A 15,678-nucleotide genomic window follows, 5' to 3' on the forward strand; every position below is an offset into this window, starting at 1 on the left:
CACCCCATGGCACCCCCCACAGCCCTTTACAGATGGATTCCTTTCATTATAACCTTTCGATTGCAGCATAACAATGAGTCTAGAAATTAAAAACTACAAAATCTCTCTTGTTATGATCCAATAAACTTTCTTTTAACAGTTTGTGAGTATTGTGTGTAACAATGTTTGATCATCATATACTACATTATTAAACCCTTCTTTCCTTAGTCAGTACCTGAGATGTGGTTAAACTGCTGCCTCAGCTGGTATTAAGTGCTCAGCATGGAGTCTGTCAAAGAGCGACAGTGACTCTACAGTGAGTCAGATGTAGCCTAATTCGGCTATTTTCTTATGAGACAATGATCTCATTAACTTAATATCCTCTCGCCTGGAAATTCATCATGTTTACTCACATTAAATAGTGTTTTCTTTATGGATTATTTATCTCTGTCGGTAAGAAGTATTTTTAGAAGAGACCCCCTCCACCTGCATCTCAGGGTGTCTGGTTTACAAGCTGCTGCCTATCAGCAATTTGCAACTTTGCAAGGTCGTATTTTACTGATAGGTTGATAAAGAGTGAAGAGCTGCAGCTCTGAGATTCGTTGCCCCATGCACCAACAACAAGCATTAATGGACACCAAGAGGGATTTTTATCCATGTACTGACGCTTGGTTCCTTTTGTTTTCTAACAGAAAAAAAGAGACATTTTGTTATTGTTTAAAAAAGGAATTTAGAAAGTGTTACTGAGAAGCATCTATTTTAGGATTTATTAAACTTTGTAGAAAATATCTGTCAGTCTTTTTTTTTTATTATTTCTTGCATGAACAACTGTAACAGCTGATAGCTGCTGTTCTAAATTCTGCATGTTTCTTTTTTTAAATGGGACATTGAACATGAATTAACATGCAAACAAATGCACATTCGAAGATACCATTGCAGGTCAATGTAAATTGCAGGTAAATGTAAAAAAATGACAAATAAAAAAAGCAGATACATATAGGACCATTCAAAACAAGAACAATTTAACAAATGACAATGTAGTGCACAGAAAATAAAACATATTTTTTAAAGACACAGTCTTTAACAACATAAACAATATACAACAGACTTTTTAAATGTTCATACAATGCTAAGTTGCGTTCTATGGGGATATTTAATTGTTCAAGAGCCACTTTATCTTTACTGATTTAGAGAAAAAAAATGTTTTAACAATGAGAGGTTAACAAGATCTGGAAGCACATTGATGAAGGTGATGCTCTTGCAGGGAAAAAAAACTGCTTTAAAGTGCTTTTTTTAATCATATGATGACAAGAGTAAGTTTTTTTTTATTTTGGTCTAGTGTTTGTAGTCTGACTATTTATCTTAATATATAGTATTTTATGTGTGAAGCATGGAGCTCTGGACTAAACAGTGTTTGAGAAAATTCTAACTTATCTCACATGTTTCTATTTAATTTGTAGGTGGCATGTCTGCAGGACTTCTTCGGAGATGAGGATGTGTTTGTGGCCTGTGGACCAGAGAAATTCCGCTACCATGATGACTTAATGTTGGATGAGAGCGGTAAGGAAAAAGGTGCTCGATATGTGTCTTTGTTGTGTTGGTCGTAGTTAATAACATTACAAATGTACAACCTGGTTAATATTCCAGGTATGCTTTTTATGAGTTATGAAGCAATAAATTATTGCGCTTCTATTTGAATTAGATCGTACCAGAAAAGAATCAAAGGGATTGCAAGGCTGTCTGCATTGCTCAGGGTTTGTTTTCTATAACAAGATTTCTACTAACAGGCTTTGGATTAGTGGTGTTTTCACATTTTTTTTAACCTTATGAGACAGATCAACATAATAACTAAATGCTTGTCATGAGGATTTAAATAAGATTTTTTATTTTTACTATTTTTATCACTTAAAAAATAGAGTCATCCATCCATCCATCCATCCATCCATCCATCCATCCATCCATCCATCCATCCATCCATCCATCCATCCATCCATCCATCACTCCCTCTGTTTTGATCTAACTCATAATCTCCCATTGAAATACATATTAATGCAAACATTTTCAGAATGTATGGACACTTATGCAATTTATGATAACTCTCAGTTTAACTCTATATTGATTCGTAGCCTTTGAGATGTCCTTTTTGCATTTTAAAAGGCCAAACAGAGGTGCTGCTCGCTTACCAGCATCCATTGTATAAGTTCATCTTCACTTTAGAATCAGCCATTCACTGTGGGAACCAGAGGGAAGGCAACCTAGCTCACATAAAAAGCAGTTATCTGAATCCTTTCAGGGTCTGTTGATCTAATTAAATGAAGAACAAGCTATAATTAGGGAGAAGCATAAACTGATTAGTACAATCTAACACTCCCAACATTTTCTGTGGGAATGTATTGCCACAAGCAATAATGCGAAACAACCTTCTTATATACAAACATTTACAATGGGATGTGACTTCTCTGATTAATGAACCAGATGTAAAATCCATCTTGTTTGACAATCACTTCATTGCCTAAAGGACTGCAATCTTTGTGCTTCAGCTTAACAAAGACACAAATTCCAGGCTGTAATGTGTCTGGATTCTTCTTTTTTATTCTTCCTCCTGCTTCCTTTTCTTGTTTTACTTCTTACAAGATTGTTCCATCTTCCAGAGCCACAGCCCACAGAGGATGCTCTCTGTCCTCACTTCAACCATCTGTGATCTGCTGTCTGCCTCTTAGCCACTGCCATTTACTGCTCATCTATATTCCTTTCCTCCTCTGTGCTCACCTTTGTCCCACATGAGTCAATCCTTGTTGGCTTTTGTTCAAATGTTCTTCTGTCCATTTGTGTTGTTTGTATCCCATTATTCACAGAATAATAACCATCCTACCTGGGTCCCCGACCTTCACCCCTACCCATTTTTTCCTTCTTTCTCACCTCACCAGTTTTTCATCTAACATTTGCAAAACATAATACTTACCTGAATACATTAGCTATCCTTTCTTTGGTGACCTCCTTCTCTTGAGGAATACCACAAAGGAGCCACCTACATGCAGCCAGACATGGAGGACTGTGTTTCTTTGTCTGCATTTACAGTAATTACTGATGATTATTTTCATAAGTGATGTTCTCTTAGTAAACAGTCCAGTTGTAGTTTTCTTTCTGATAATATTTTAATGTCCAATTCTGGCAACAATAGTAATGGTGAAGGTAGATCAACCATCTACACCCCTTCCCTTATAATAGGGTTCTATGATTCTTTTTGAGTCAGTGTTTTACATGTGAACATGTGCTTGTCAACCAAAATAAAAAAAGTATCTGTCTTAATGTACAGATATATGTCTGGCTTCTTCAAAATAATTGTTTTGGTGTGGACATTTCTACTTTTAATGTTCATCTCTCCTGCACTTCATTAACACTAAGCTTCACAATTTTCATATAATATTATTTAATATAATATTATCTTTAAAGACAAACTGAGAAAATGCAAAGCAGTCAAGTAATAATTTCTCTTTTCAAATACCTTTCAACATTTGATCTAATCTAAGAGTGAGATTTTGAGCGCTGACAGTAAAAATAATTATTTTGAATCATAAATAAACAGACTCATTTGATGCATTTTCTAATTTCTTAAATTACATTTTAATATAAAAATGTGCAGATTCTCTCTCATTAATCCTCTTCCCAAACATATTCAATACCACCAACTTCCTTTATGATAGAATACCAGTGGTGGACGAAGTACTCAACAGTAGTACTTGAGTAAAAGTAGTGATATGCATAGTCAGATCTTACTCAACTACAAGTGAAGTTACTCAATCAAACATCTACTCAAGTTAAAGTATTGAAGTACGTTAACTTAAGTATTTAAAAGTACAAGCATTTAAAAGTATTTAAGAATTCAAAAATACAAATAAAATGCTCTAATATCATAACATTTCTGTATAACTGTCAGAGTAATTTTAAAGAACCTTTTAACATTCAGAAACCACCTGATGGATTGATGCATAGAACCACCTGCTACAGATTTTACACCACCTATAAAGAACTTCAGCATAAAAAGGCCACAAAAAGGGCAGGCGGAGGGGATCAAACCGGGTACTTGCAACCGTCTCAGAGCACAAGTGCACTGCTTAAACCACTAGGCCACTAGACCAACACTCCTGATAAACACTGACACAATAGTTTATGCCTGACTTTATAGGATCAGACAGCAAACCTTTACAATAAGAGCCTAATTTTGTTATACAATATTCTGAATTTCAAAATGCTGGTTAAAAATTCTCACAGTAATCTCTCTGCCTACACAAAACACCACGCTAAAGGCTATGATCGATTTCTGGTCAAAATAATTTAATACAAAATGACATCCTTTGTTTGTTGGTTATGAAGCATGTTACAAACAACTATAGCTTTGAACCATAATGGTAGCGATTTATGCTCCCCGTTGTTCCCACCTCCCTAACCTCCCACCTCAGTTTTTACTACTGAACAGCTTGGCCACATGGCAACAACTCACGACTTGATAAAAACAAAAAACTGCAAATAATATCTGCTGTGAGTTTCGCACATTTGTAGAATAACATGCAAATCTTTAAAATAGTGGTGTTCAAATCCAGTCCTAAGGGCTACTATCTTGCATATTGAAATTACGTTTCAAGAAAGAAAAACAGCAAAAGCGGATTACAAAGCTAAGGTGAGCCAAAAAGAAGGAACTAGCAGCTTCCTGGAAATGTATTGGAGTAGAAAGTAAAATATTTGATTTGAAATGTAGTGGAAGTTATAAGTATTCCCCTGAAAAAAATTACTCAAGTAAAGAAACTGCAAGAAAGTATTTAAATACAGTAATCAAGTAAATTTACTTGGCTACTTTCAACCACTGTCCAATACTGAAGAAAATACAGTATGGTATTGGCAATGCTGACACAATATTTTTTTTGCAATACAACTAATATGTTTCTTAGCTGTACAAAATAATATAACTGGTCTATAACAGTGGTTTTTAAACTGGCTCCTCATGTCCAGCATGTTTCTGTTTCTCCCTTCGTTTATAAATGTGTAATTAACAGGCCTCTTGATCCTTTTGTTGCTGCTGAGGAGGAATAAAATGATCTGCAGGAGCAGAAACATCTAAAACAGAAAAAGTGAGCCCCATGATTGAAAACCACTGCTGTATAATACTGGATGGCTCTAATCTTTAAAAATATTTAGTTGAATACAGAAATGCCACAATTGCACTAAAATTGTCAACATCAGTGTTTTGAATATTAATTGAACAGTTATAGCTAACTAGACAGATTGTAAATAGTAAAACATACTTTTCATAAGCAGTTTTTATGAAAACATTTCAACATGTCTGCCTGTGTAGAAATCTAAATTAATGCAGGTATTTGTAGAAAGCAAGTATTTTTTCTGTGACTTTTTTAATAACCATATGAGCAGCTTCCACTCCAGCAGTGCCTAGTGCCATTTAAAGCTCCACATATCCTCACTCTGTGACTTCATGATTCCTGCCTCTGCTCTTCCTCCTCTGTCCTTGACATCAATTCTGCATATTCTGTGTTGTGGTTTAACCTGCAGCGTGTGACGAGGTTGTCGTGTAGCAACAACTTCTTTCTGTTTTCCCACAAACATCACAGATAACATTTTGGCTATTTGTTGGACTGAAATAACTCATAGACTTCTTTTATGATCTGCTCCTGTTTGTTTGAGCAGCACACCATACTGTGGTTGGAAGGAGAAAAAGTAATTCCCATCGAACGCATGAATTTAGTCTATTTTCTTGTCAACATGCATTACCTCAAATGACTGTATTATCAAAACTGTCGAAATTTGAATTGAAAAATCCATATTAGAGCCTGGTGTCTGAGGTATCTCTATTTAAGTATTGAGCTTTCATAATTTGAAGACTCAGCTATGCACAAACATCTCATGTCATGCACAGATGACCAGTCTAAAGGACCACTGTAGAACAGTTCAAGGGAATTATGGGGTAAGAAAAGCTCTTGCAGATGCAATATTCGATATGTATGTTCCTCCCTGCTCACTGTCGTATGGATTATGACAATTATAAAGCAGTGACTCTTTTCTTGCAGTCTTCTCCTGATGTATAAAAAATTAACATGCATTTAAATTACTAAAATGGCATGTTCTTTTGTCTTCCCCATTATAGTGAGTGGCCAAGCTTCTCCCATTTACAATGTCTATCTCCATATCTGTAACATAATAGATACCTTATTAAAATATTGTAGAGACACTTAAAAATAGCAAAGCTCTTTGCATTATTGCATTTACCTTGTTAAACTATTTCTGATTTTGCTTTTTATTTAATGTTTGCTCTGCTAAAGATCCTTCAGAAACACTATTACATTTTGTTAAATGTCAAAGGATGCATTGACAATGCTTATTTGATTACCTTAAAGGAGTCTTTAAATTACATAAATACCTGATCATGAGCTGAATAACAATGAAGCCTCTGATTTTGTGAGGATTATAACTTGAATGTTTGAAAATCAAGGAAAGAAAAAGCTACCTACTTCTCTCTCTTTCTTAGAATATTTTGTTAAAATGTAGTGTTTGAGGTGATAAATGGAATTACCATAGCAAAAAAAAAAAGGTTTGCATTTTATCATTTTATTTTGACAAACATTAGCTATCCATTTGTGGAAGACAGCATCCATCCATCCAAGACAGCATCCAGCATCATCCACTGGCAGACAGCAAAACACATGTAGGAACAGACAGGAACACAGAGTGACAAAGTAAACAGCAAGACAGTTGGAATTTCAGCTGCAGAAGACTTTGCCTCCTTTCAGTGTTGCTATAATTATTACCTCTGCCTCAGCTCTGGCACACAGTCATCATGTTAACACTCTGCATTGTACATTAATCACTCGGCCGCAGAAAATGCCACACAAACAGACAGACAGACACGCAGATGAGGTGGATGAGGCCAGGCATGCCTGGCAGGCTGCATATTCCTTCCTTTCCCACTTGTCTGAAATGTTAATGAGCTTTAATGGGGCTGAGTTAATGAACAGGAGATGAGGAAAGTTTTATAGGAGAAGGAGGCAGGCAGGTTGGGTGCTAGGGTCCTCATGGCTCATTTATTTGGAGAGTGTGTCTGCAAAGTATTAGTTCCCCATGAGTCACAGCTGTCACTCTTGAAATTTCTGCAATAATTGTGTTTGGAAAGCGATTACAGTGAAGGTCAGGACTTATTTTTCCTGGGGATCTGAAGCTAAACCCAATTATAGCTCAGTACATAGTTTGACTTTTTCTATTGGCAATGCTTCCCTAAATTTAAAGTTTTGAATATCAATCCTTGATAGGTAAACAGTCATTAGTTTATTTTTTTTTTCATTTAGATTATATGTGTAGAACCATAGATCAAACTTAGGGAGTTTGTGCTTACAAATTTGTCTTTGAACTTGTTCTTATGCTCTTTGCGCCTGCAGAGTGCCGCATGATGAAATCAGTGACCTATGGCAGGATGTCAGGCTCTCTCAACAGATGCTCCCCCAGGACTGGCATCCAATCACAACGCAGCAAGTCGCCAGCATCTGGTAAAGCATTCCTCTTTTTTTTATTTCCTTTTTTGATAAAGCAATTGCAATATACAGTGACTTGCAAAAGCATTAAGTCGTCTTAAACTTCTTCACATTTTGTTACAGTAGAAGCACAAACATCACAAAATTTGATCAAATTGGAATGTTAATGGAATCGTAGAGCTTAATTCTTTCAAGGGAGAACACTATTTAAAACCTAAACTGAGAACAGAACCTCCACTATCACACGAAAAGCCAAAAGTAGGTAAAAACCACAAAATTATGAAAATACAAAACTTAAGTGCCATGTCTCATAACATATAAAATAAATAAAAAACATAGCTATGAACTAGTTTCATATTCTATCATAGTTTCATATTCTAGCTGCAAGCCATTAAAGATGCTGCTGCCTACACCTACAGTGGTTGCAAGAGGGAAATTTATCAACATAAACAGAGGAGTGGTTTGGTGACCTATGCTAACTCTAGAGGAGCTGCAAAGGTCCCTCGCTCATGTAGAGAAAGCAGCTGAACGGATAAGTTGGAACAGACACAACAGATTATATAAGGGTGGTAAGAAGTAGCGCTCAATTATTTTGCCAAAAATGAAAATTGTGAGTATTGCAATCTTATTTATACTTTCCTTTGCACTAACAACAAATTTGCAGATGTTTCACTCTAAGGTTTAGGTTTTTTATGACCTTGAAAGCTTGCTTCTCCAGAGTCCAGCGCTGTAGGACTCAACTGTAATCTTTGTGTTGAAGTGCTAAATTCTACTAGCATATATGAATCTGGGTGTGTTCAGAGGCTGCATCCTCAAAGGACCCATCTACCTGGACTGGGAAAATAAGGAGGCCGGAGGAGTTTTGGCTATGGATTCAAACAGGTCAAGCCTTCTCCGGCTTCCAACGCCCATACACTCTGTGGCCTAGCAACTGTAACAATTGACACACAAAGCAGGCAAAAAATGGATACCAAACTTCTCAGTACTGTTCCAGGTGCTAATATTATTTTTGAGGAGCTTCAGCAGCAGTACTGTCATTGTGAATATCAGATTTATAGTCCCCACACTGCAAAGATATTTGAATCTGTGCTTAAATACCAGTGGAACCCATTTGCAAAAAGACAGATAAAACCTTTTCATTAACCACTAAGACTTAGACTTAGACAAATTTTAATGTCATTTTGTATGCACAGAGTTTATACAAAGGTGTATACAAAATAATATTTCTTTTTGCACAGCCATCGTGAGATTTCCATTTTCTTAAAGTGCAGCAGTGAAAAAATGTAAGCATTGGGAGAAAAAAATGGTGCAAAAAAAACATTGATATGGGCAGTTTGATGACTATGATATGATTTACAGTGTTTTCAACATTTAGCTTTTTTTTTTATTATTATTCTTTTCTTTTTCTCAGGTGTTTTTTTCGGCATTTAGCTGAATCTGAAACCAAATTTTATCCGTCACATATCGGACTCACTTATATTAAACTGCACTTGCAATATTCCCTACTGTTAGCCGCCATTTACCTTCTCCCTCTGAGCACAGAGCCGGTAGCTTGCTTTGAATCGCAATGAATCATGGGATCTCCAAGGCTACGTAGGATACACCAAACCTGTCTTTCAAAATGGACAAAACGAAGGCTGTATATTTTGGCCGCATAGTGAGGAGTCTCCCACTCCGAACAGGCCTCGGCGCCGCGCTATGGCGTAATTGGCTGACGAATCTGGCCTTTGGAGGATACAGCCACTGAATTTAAACTCAATCTCTGTGTTATGCACAACTCTCTCTTCCTGCCTGCATGCACAATCTCACTTTATGCATATTCCTGACACCTAAAGGGCTGGAGTGAAAAGTTTACTTACTCTTGTTAAATGCCTCTGCGATTAACAAAATTGCATTCTGTTAAATTGCGCTTATTTTGCAAATGTAATTAATTGTCCAGCCCTAGTAAAAAGGAGCCATGCTTGTAAGAAAACTGAAATAAGCCCAATTTGCAGTATATCACTTGTCCTGTTGTTGACACATCAAGCACAACAGAAACCATGCCATGTCTATAGAAAACAAACCCTACACTTCATCCTGAACTCACAAACCCCACTGTGAGATATATTTTTGTCTGCATGATGCTATCCAGATGCTTTTCTTCAGCAGGGATAAGACAGCCTAGTGTGAATGGGAAGACAGATGCAAACAGTTCTAAAAAAAAACAAAAAACTGTTTATCTAAGTTTGGAACAGAGAGTCACCTTCCAAAATAAAGCACAACCAAACATGGAAAGGTCCAGATCAGAGCATACTATTGTGTTAGAAGGCAATACAACATTTTCGTTTGGCTTTGCAATCATGCATTACTTTGTGTTTGTGTATTACATTGAATTCAAAGTGTGTGGTTGTGACATAAACAGAATATCGTATGGCACAAATAAAATGATTTATATGGGATTTATTTAGTCTTTTAAACCTTTTTGCCTGTATTTATATCAACAGAATATAAACTGAAATCATCTGGGGTATTTTGTGTTTAAAAACTTCCTCATCTTTTTTTTCCTCATGTTTTCAGCCCATTACTTCCGTCTGTGTCGCAGCATACTGTGAATCAACTCTGTAATGAGATCTGAGCTCTGCAGACTGTCTGGCTGTGTTGACATACATGTGCGCTGTGTCTCTGTGTATGCAAAATTCAAATGAGATGAGATCCAGCTGATTTCACCTTGGAGGGGAGGAAAATTCAACCAGAGAGAGGTAACAAAAGAGAGAGGGAGAGAGAGGAAAGATGAGAGGACTGGTGACTCAATTCTGCAGCTCCACACAAGCTGCTCCTCACCTGACATAATAACGAAGACTGATGAAAAATTAAGAGCATGCACAAGCACTGTGCTTAGTTTGTTTGTGCCTGAGAGGACACATAGAAAACTCTTTCAGAGGAAACAGACATCCAAACAAATGAATATTAATTCCATTAAATGAATGCAGTCTCCCTGATGCAACATTGCATTGTTGTGTGCCAGACATTTAGTCTGGCTTAATAAGTCTGAGGACTTGGTGATTAGTTTCCAGATTTAGCAAATATAAATTCATTCTATGCCTGATTGCACAACGTGAGCTGTGGCCGGTATTGCCTAGTTATGCAACAACCCACTTAACTTTTTAATTTCTGCTGTAATTAAGAAGTTAGTGACTGTTCAGAGACCTACTGGGTCTGGGATGATTCAGTAGGGTGATGCAATGCCCAGAAATCCTACAGAAAGGATTTGTTTCACCTGCCTTTTGAGGACATAAACATGCACAAAATCTGTTTCATTTTTCACAAAGATGATGACTGGAGAATGAAGATCTGAAAAACTAAGTGAGAATGTACAGAGAGACAGGTGCTTTTATGGATAAGGAAGCTTTTGGGTGCTGCCAGACTGAGAACTTTGGAGAAAAGGTTATGAGGGTGAGTCATACCCTCTCTGATCTGGTTCTCAGCATCACATCTGCAACCAAGGTGTACATAAGTGTGTGTATGTGTGTAAGAGAGAAATAGAGTGATGGAGAGAAAGAAAAAACACAAAAAGTCATGTCTGGTGGGGGGGAGACTTCTCTTGGTTGCTATGGAAACGCGGCACACTTGGAGCATGTGGCTGGAGACACAATAGACACCCATATATGGCAGCTACTTCCTGTGAAATGGCCGTCTGTACAGACAGATCCGACTGACGCTTGTTTCCCGACTAGAATCCTGAGTCAGACGGTCCTGACATGACGCTTCTTCTTTCCAAAAGTGTCCCCCCAGCCTCACCTTTGATCTTTAACATCATCTGATGTTGTTATGATGGTGTTGACAGTTTAGCTTTTATTTCCTAGAACATTGATTGTTTGAAATAAGAGAGAGGCAGAAAATGCAGTGACAGCAGGAAAACAACTGATGAATCTGTTGTTTGACCCTCTCTGCTCCTGTATTGTTTATTACCCCCAACCCCTTCTCACTTCAAAAATACACCATGCCCACTTCCCTGCAGGACAATTTGTTCTCAAATGAAAAAAGTCAACAACATCTTCTGTTTTCCACTGTTCCCATTTTGCCTTTTCTGCTGCTGTTATGTGATTGCAAAAAGGACTTACTGGGATTCACCAGGGCTCAGTAATAACAATATATCAATATATATCACAATATGCACCTGATCTATATTAATAGAAGATATGTCAGGTATAAATCTGTCTAATTTAAGTGAACTCTGGTCCAGAACCACGTGGCATTAAGGGGAATATAGACAGAGTAAATGATTTAGCTTTTCAACCTCTCAAGGCCAAGCTATGCAAGATTAATAGTAAGGATGGCCTAGTTATTATACCTTATGTTTAAATAGTGTTAGGGTTTCAACTTAAATTAAAGCTCTTTACCTTTATTTCATTTTAAACAAATAAAAAAAATAGCTAATTGTCAATATTAGTTCATATCAATAATTATCTCTTATATCATGTCCACAAGACAGGTTTAAATAGGTAGGCAATTAGGCTCTAGCACAGTTCTTTTGTAGACATTGACACCTATACAGGGATCTTTGGTAATTCTGTCGGTTCACCCAGAATTGACTACTTTTTCCAAGACACATCAGCTCTATGTTCACAGTTGGAAAAATGAAGCATACGTATCAGGAAAATAATGTAATGACTCAGAACAGAGGGACCCAGTAATCAGGCAAGACAGTCAGTGGAATAACTTCAAAAGTGTTTATTGAAACAATTATCGTTTGTGGATCTGCAGCAGCTAATCCACAGGCCTAGGGTGTCTATGGCAGAAAACTCTGGTGAAAGAAACACAGGTTAGTGATACTGATAATATGACAGAGGATGGTTATGAACGCGTGAGTCACTAACCTGGTTTGAAATTTAGTCGGTGTCTAGAGAGCAAGGACGATTTGAGCCGGTCAGGTGAAAAGATGCTGCGAGTTCCAGACGTGGAAGCCTAATAGGCTGCAGAACTGGCCGGAGATCAGATCCAAACAGACGAAGGAAGGCAGGATAATCCACAGGGCAAAGTAAACAGTCAGATCCAGGTTCAGTCCATAGTAGAATCTAACAGGAGTTGGAAAACAGGTCAGGCAAACAGATCAGACAGTGGCAGGCAGGTTCAAAGGTCAGAATTGAGAAACAGGCCAGGATCAGGCAATCAAAACACTATTAGAAATGCTAGAAAACTCTTACACCAAAGGCTCAAGAATAATCTAACACTAACGACTAGGAGCAAAGAGCTTAAACCGTGGCAGGACCAGGTTATTCAGATGAGCAAATGGTGGCCAGTCCATCACAGGGCAACAAAGAGATAAACAACCATTCACACAGACACTCACACCTAAGGAGAATTTAGAGAAGTCAACAGTCATGTTTTTGGACCGTGGGAGGAAGCCGGAGTACCCAGAGAGAACCCACGCATGCTCAGAGAGAACATGCTACCCACTGCGCCACTGAGCAGCCTGTGACCAAAGTCCATAATTGGAAAAACTACATCAAACACAAAGAGTTGCTAAAGTTGAGGATGAGTGGACAAGTGTGGGTTTATTTATCAAGAATACAGTTTCTATTTCTATTAAAGCACTTCTGGAAAATTAGGCAGTTTTACTTATCCTTAAATTATTTAATCTGATCAAATGTTGGTACATGTATGCATGCATCATGATCGATTCATTTTATTCAGCTTCCATGTAAACAGAAATTTTGAATTTCCAATCAACCAAGGTTTAGATTGGATTGTGGAAATGTTGTGCATGCAAAGGTAGCTATTGGAAGTTACAGGAATTTTTTTACTACAGTAACTGCCTAAAAAAGCTTGTGCAACAAAATAGGTTAAGGGTGCCATATTTTTTTTGTCTATGCCTGTTTCATTAGATTATTTTTTTTCAAATCTCTCTGTTGAACCATGACTTTAAAGAAACATTGACTTTCATTTGCTCATTTTCATGGAATGTTTAGTTATTATCACTTTTGTCAGATTCCAGTTGTTTCTGGGATCATTAAGATTTTTTCTTTGATTAAATGGGAGGTACCGACAATTGTTGGTCAACTTGTGTATATGCATCTAGTGCTTTACTGTATTGACAACCTTAAGAGCAGGGTGAAAAGATCAGGCTGTTATCTGCACTAGTCCGGCAGCTTCACCACCTGATCTATGTAGTCCTGGTTATTGCTGTCTCTGTTGAGGTCCACCACCGTAGTGTCGTCTGCAAACTTCACAATGTGATGGGTGGTGAACATTGGGGCGCAGCCGTGTGTCATCAGAGTGAACAACAGGGAGCCCAGGATGCAGCCCTGAGGTGAGCCTGTGCTCAGGGTGATGACATCAGAGGTATTCTGTCCAACCCAGACTGACTGAGGTCTGTTTGTGAGGAAGTCTGGCAGCCAATTGCAGGGGAATGTATTGAAACCCAGCTGTTCCAGTTTGCCTGTCAGATGCTGTTGGATGATGGTGTTGGAAGCTGAACTGTAGTCCAGGAAAAGCATCCACACATAGGTTTTTTCTTCTCCTCCAGGTGTGCTAGGCTCAGGTAAAGAGCGGAGGAGTTGACGTCCTCAGTGGAGCGGTTCAGTCGGTAGGCAAACTGAGACGGGTGGAACCAGCGTTTCAAAGCATTTAGACAACTTTTATTGTAATTTTGTATACACGGAGTGTACACAAAACAAAATTTTGTTTTATACAGCTTACATGACATTTCCATTTTGTGAAGTGCAGCAGTGATCAAATGTAAACAGTATGTGGGAAAAAGACATCATGATGGGAGTCAGTGTGACTTCTTTGGGACTGGAATAATGGAGGCAGACTTAAAGAATGCTGGCACTATGGATTGGTTGAGTGTTTAAAATGTCTGTGAGGACACCAGGAAGCTGACCTGCACACTCCTTGAACACCTGCCGAGGTATGTTATCGGGGGCTGGGGCCTTCCTCGGGTTGACTTTCCTCAAAGTCTCCCACATGTCAGTTGTGTCAAAGCAGAGTCCCTCCTCTCCCTGATGTGGAATGACCTTCACTGCTGGAGTGCTGTTTAGTGTCTCAAACCTTCCAAAGAAGTTGTTTAGCCCATTTAGGAAGCATCAGGGTGTGTTGTAGTCTGTGATTGCCCATATGCCTTGCAAAAAAGTACTTATAAACCTATAATATTTATGGTTTCAAAGAAAATTTAAGTGCTTCTTAACCCTGTCTTAACCCTTGAAAGGTTAGGAGAATTTTGTATAGATTAAGTGTTGTGAACATTTATCTGATTTCATCCCCGTTCATTGAAACGTTAGTCAGGGATTTCTGCCTGATCTGTATTAAATTGAAAATTGTATTAAATGTTAAATACTCAAGAACAGAAAACAAGAGCACACATTAGAAATAGTTCAGTTTGACTGCAGTTATCTTTCTGCAGCACCTTATATAAAATTCGGGAAAATGACAAGGAAACTGCAAACTAATAAAAGATCTATCTTGTTTGAATCTTTTTATTATGGGAAATCCTCATCTTTGTTTTTCATCTGTCTTATGTTTTACGGTCAGACAGTTATTTCTGGGAAGCACTCTAAAACAATCAGATGATTTTAACTTTCAAGTCAGTGTTTTTTTTTTTTTATCTTTTGTCTTGGTATGGGAAAACACATAGTCCTTTTTACTTAGATTTAAGAACAGGGGCCTTCTAAGAAATAAGGCTGAATGCATTATCAGTTCCGAGCAGCATCAAGCAACTTCTTAGTATGCAGCTCACAGTAGATTTGAATTTAATTCTCTTTTCTTTTTCTTACTGACGCAGAACAAAGCAACCCTATGTGTTGTCCGATCGTTAGCTGAATCATTCTAAGCAGGCAGCACATTATTTATAATTATGAAATAACAATTGGATCTTGGTGTCAGTGAAATATAATGAAATATTGTTTACATATATAAATATATATATATATATATATATATATATATATATATATATATATATATATATATATATATATATATATATACAGGTAAAAGCCAGTAAATTAAAATATTTAAAAAAACTTGATTTATTTCAGTAATTTCATTCAAAAGGTGTAACTTGTACATTATATTTATTCATTTCACACAGACTGATGCATTCAAATGTTTATTTCATTTAATTTTGATGATTTGAAGCGGCAACAAATGAAAATCCAAAATTCCGTGTGTCACAAAATTAGAATATTAC

The 15,678-nt window shown here is 37.3% G+C and overlaps 1 protein-coding gene across 2 annotated transcripts in view; it reads left to right on the forward strand.

The window, feature by feature from the left end:
- Positions 1-1,430: 1,430 nt before the first annotated feature.
- LOC107088281 (serine/threonine-protein kinase DCLK1-like) overlaps positions 1,431-15,678 on the forward strand; it is a 40,004-nt gene continuing 25,756 nt past the window's right edge. Inside the window, exons 1-2 of one of the 2 annotated variants that reach the window (XM_015380354.1) lie at positions 1,431-1,539; positions 7,419-7,526. In XM_015380354.1, the coding sequence (XP_015235840.1) occupies positions 1,524-1,539; positions 7,419-7,526 (124 nt within the window). In that variant the 5' untranslated portion in view covers positions 1,431-1,523. Of the gene's footprint in view, positions 1,552-7,418; positions 7,527-15,678 lie in introns of both variants that reach the window. The other variant, XM_015380351.1, reaches the window with a different exon arrangement.

The sequence above is a fragment of the Cyprinodon variegatus genome, unplaced genomic scaffold (assembly GCF_000732505.1).
Source record: "Cyprinodon variegatus isolate N-32 unplaced genomic scaffold, C_variegatus-1.0 Scaffold211, whole genome shotgun sequence".
Taxonomy (NCBI): Eukaryota; Metazoa; Chordata; class Actinopteri; order Cyprinodontiformes; family Cyprinodontidae; genus Cyprinodon; species Cyprinodon variegatus.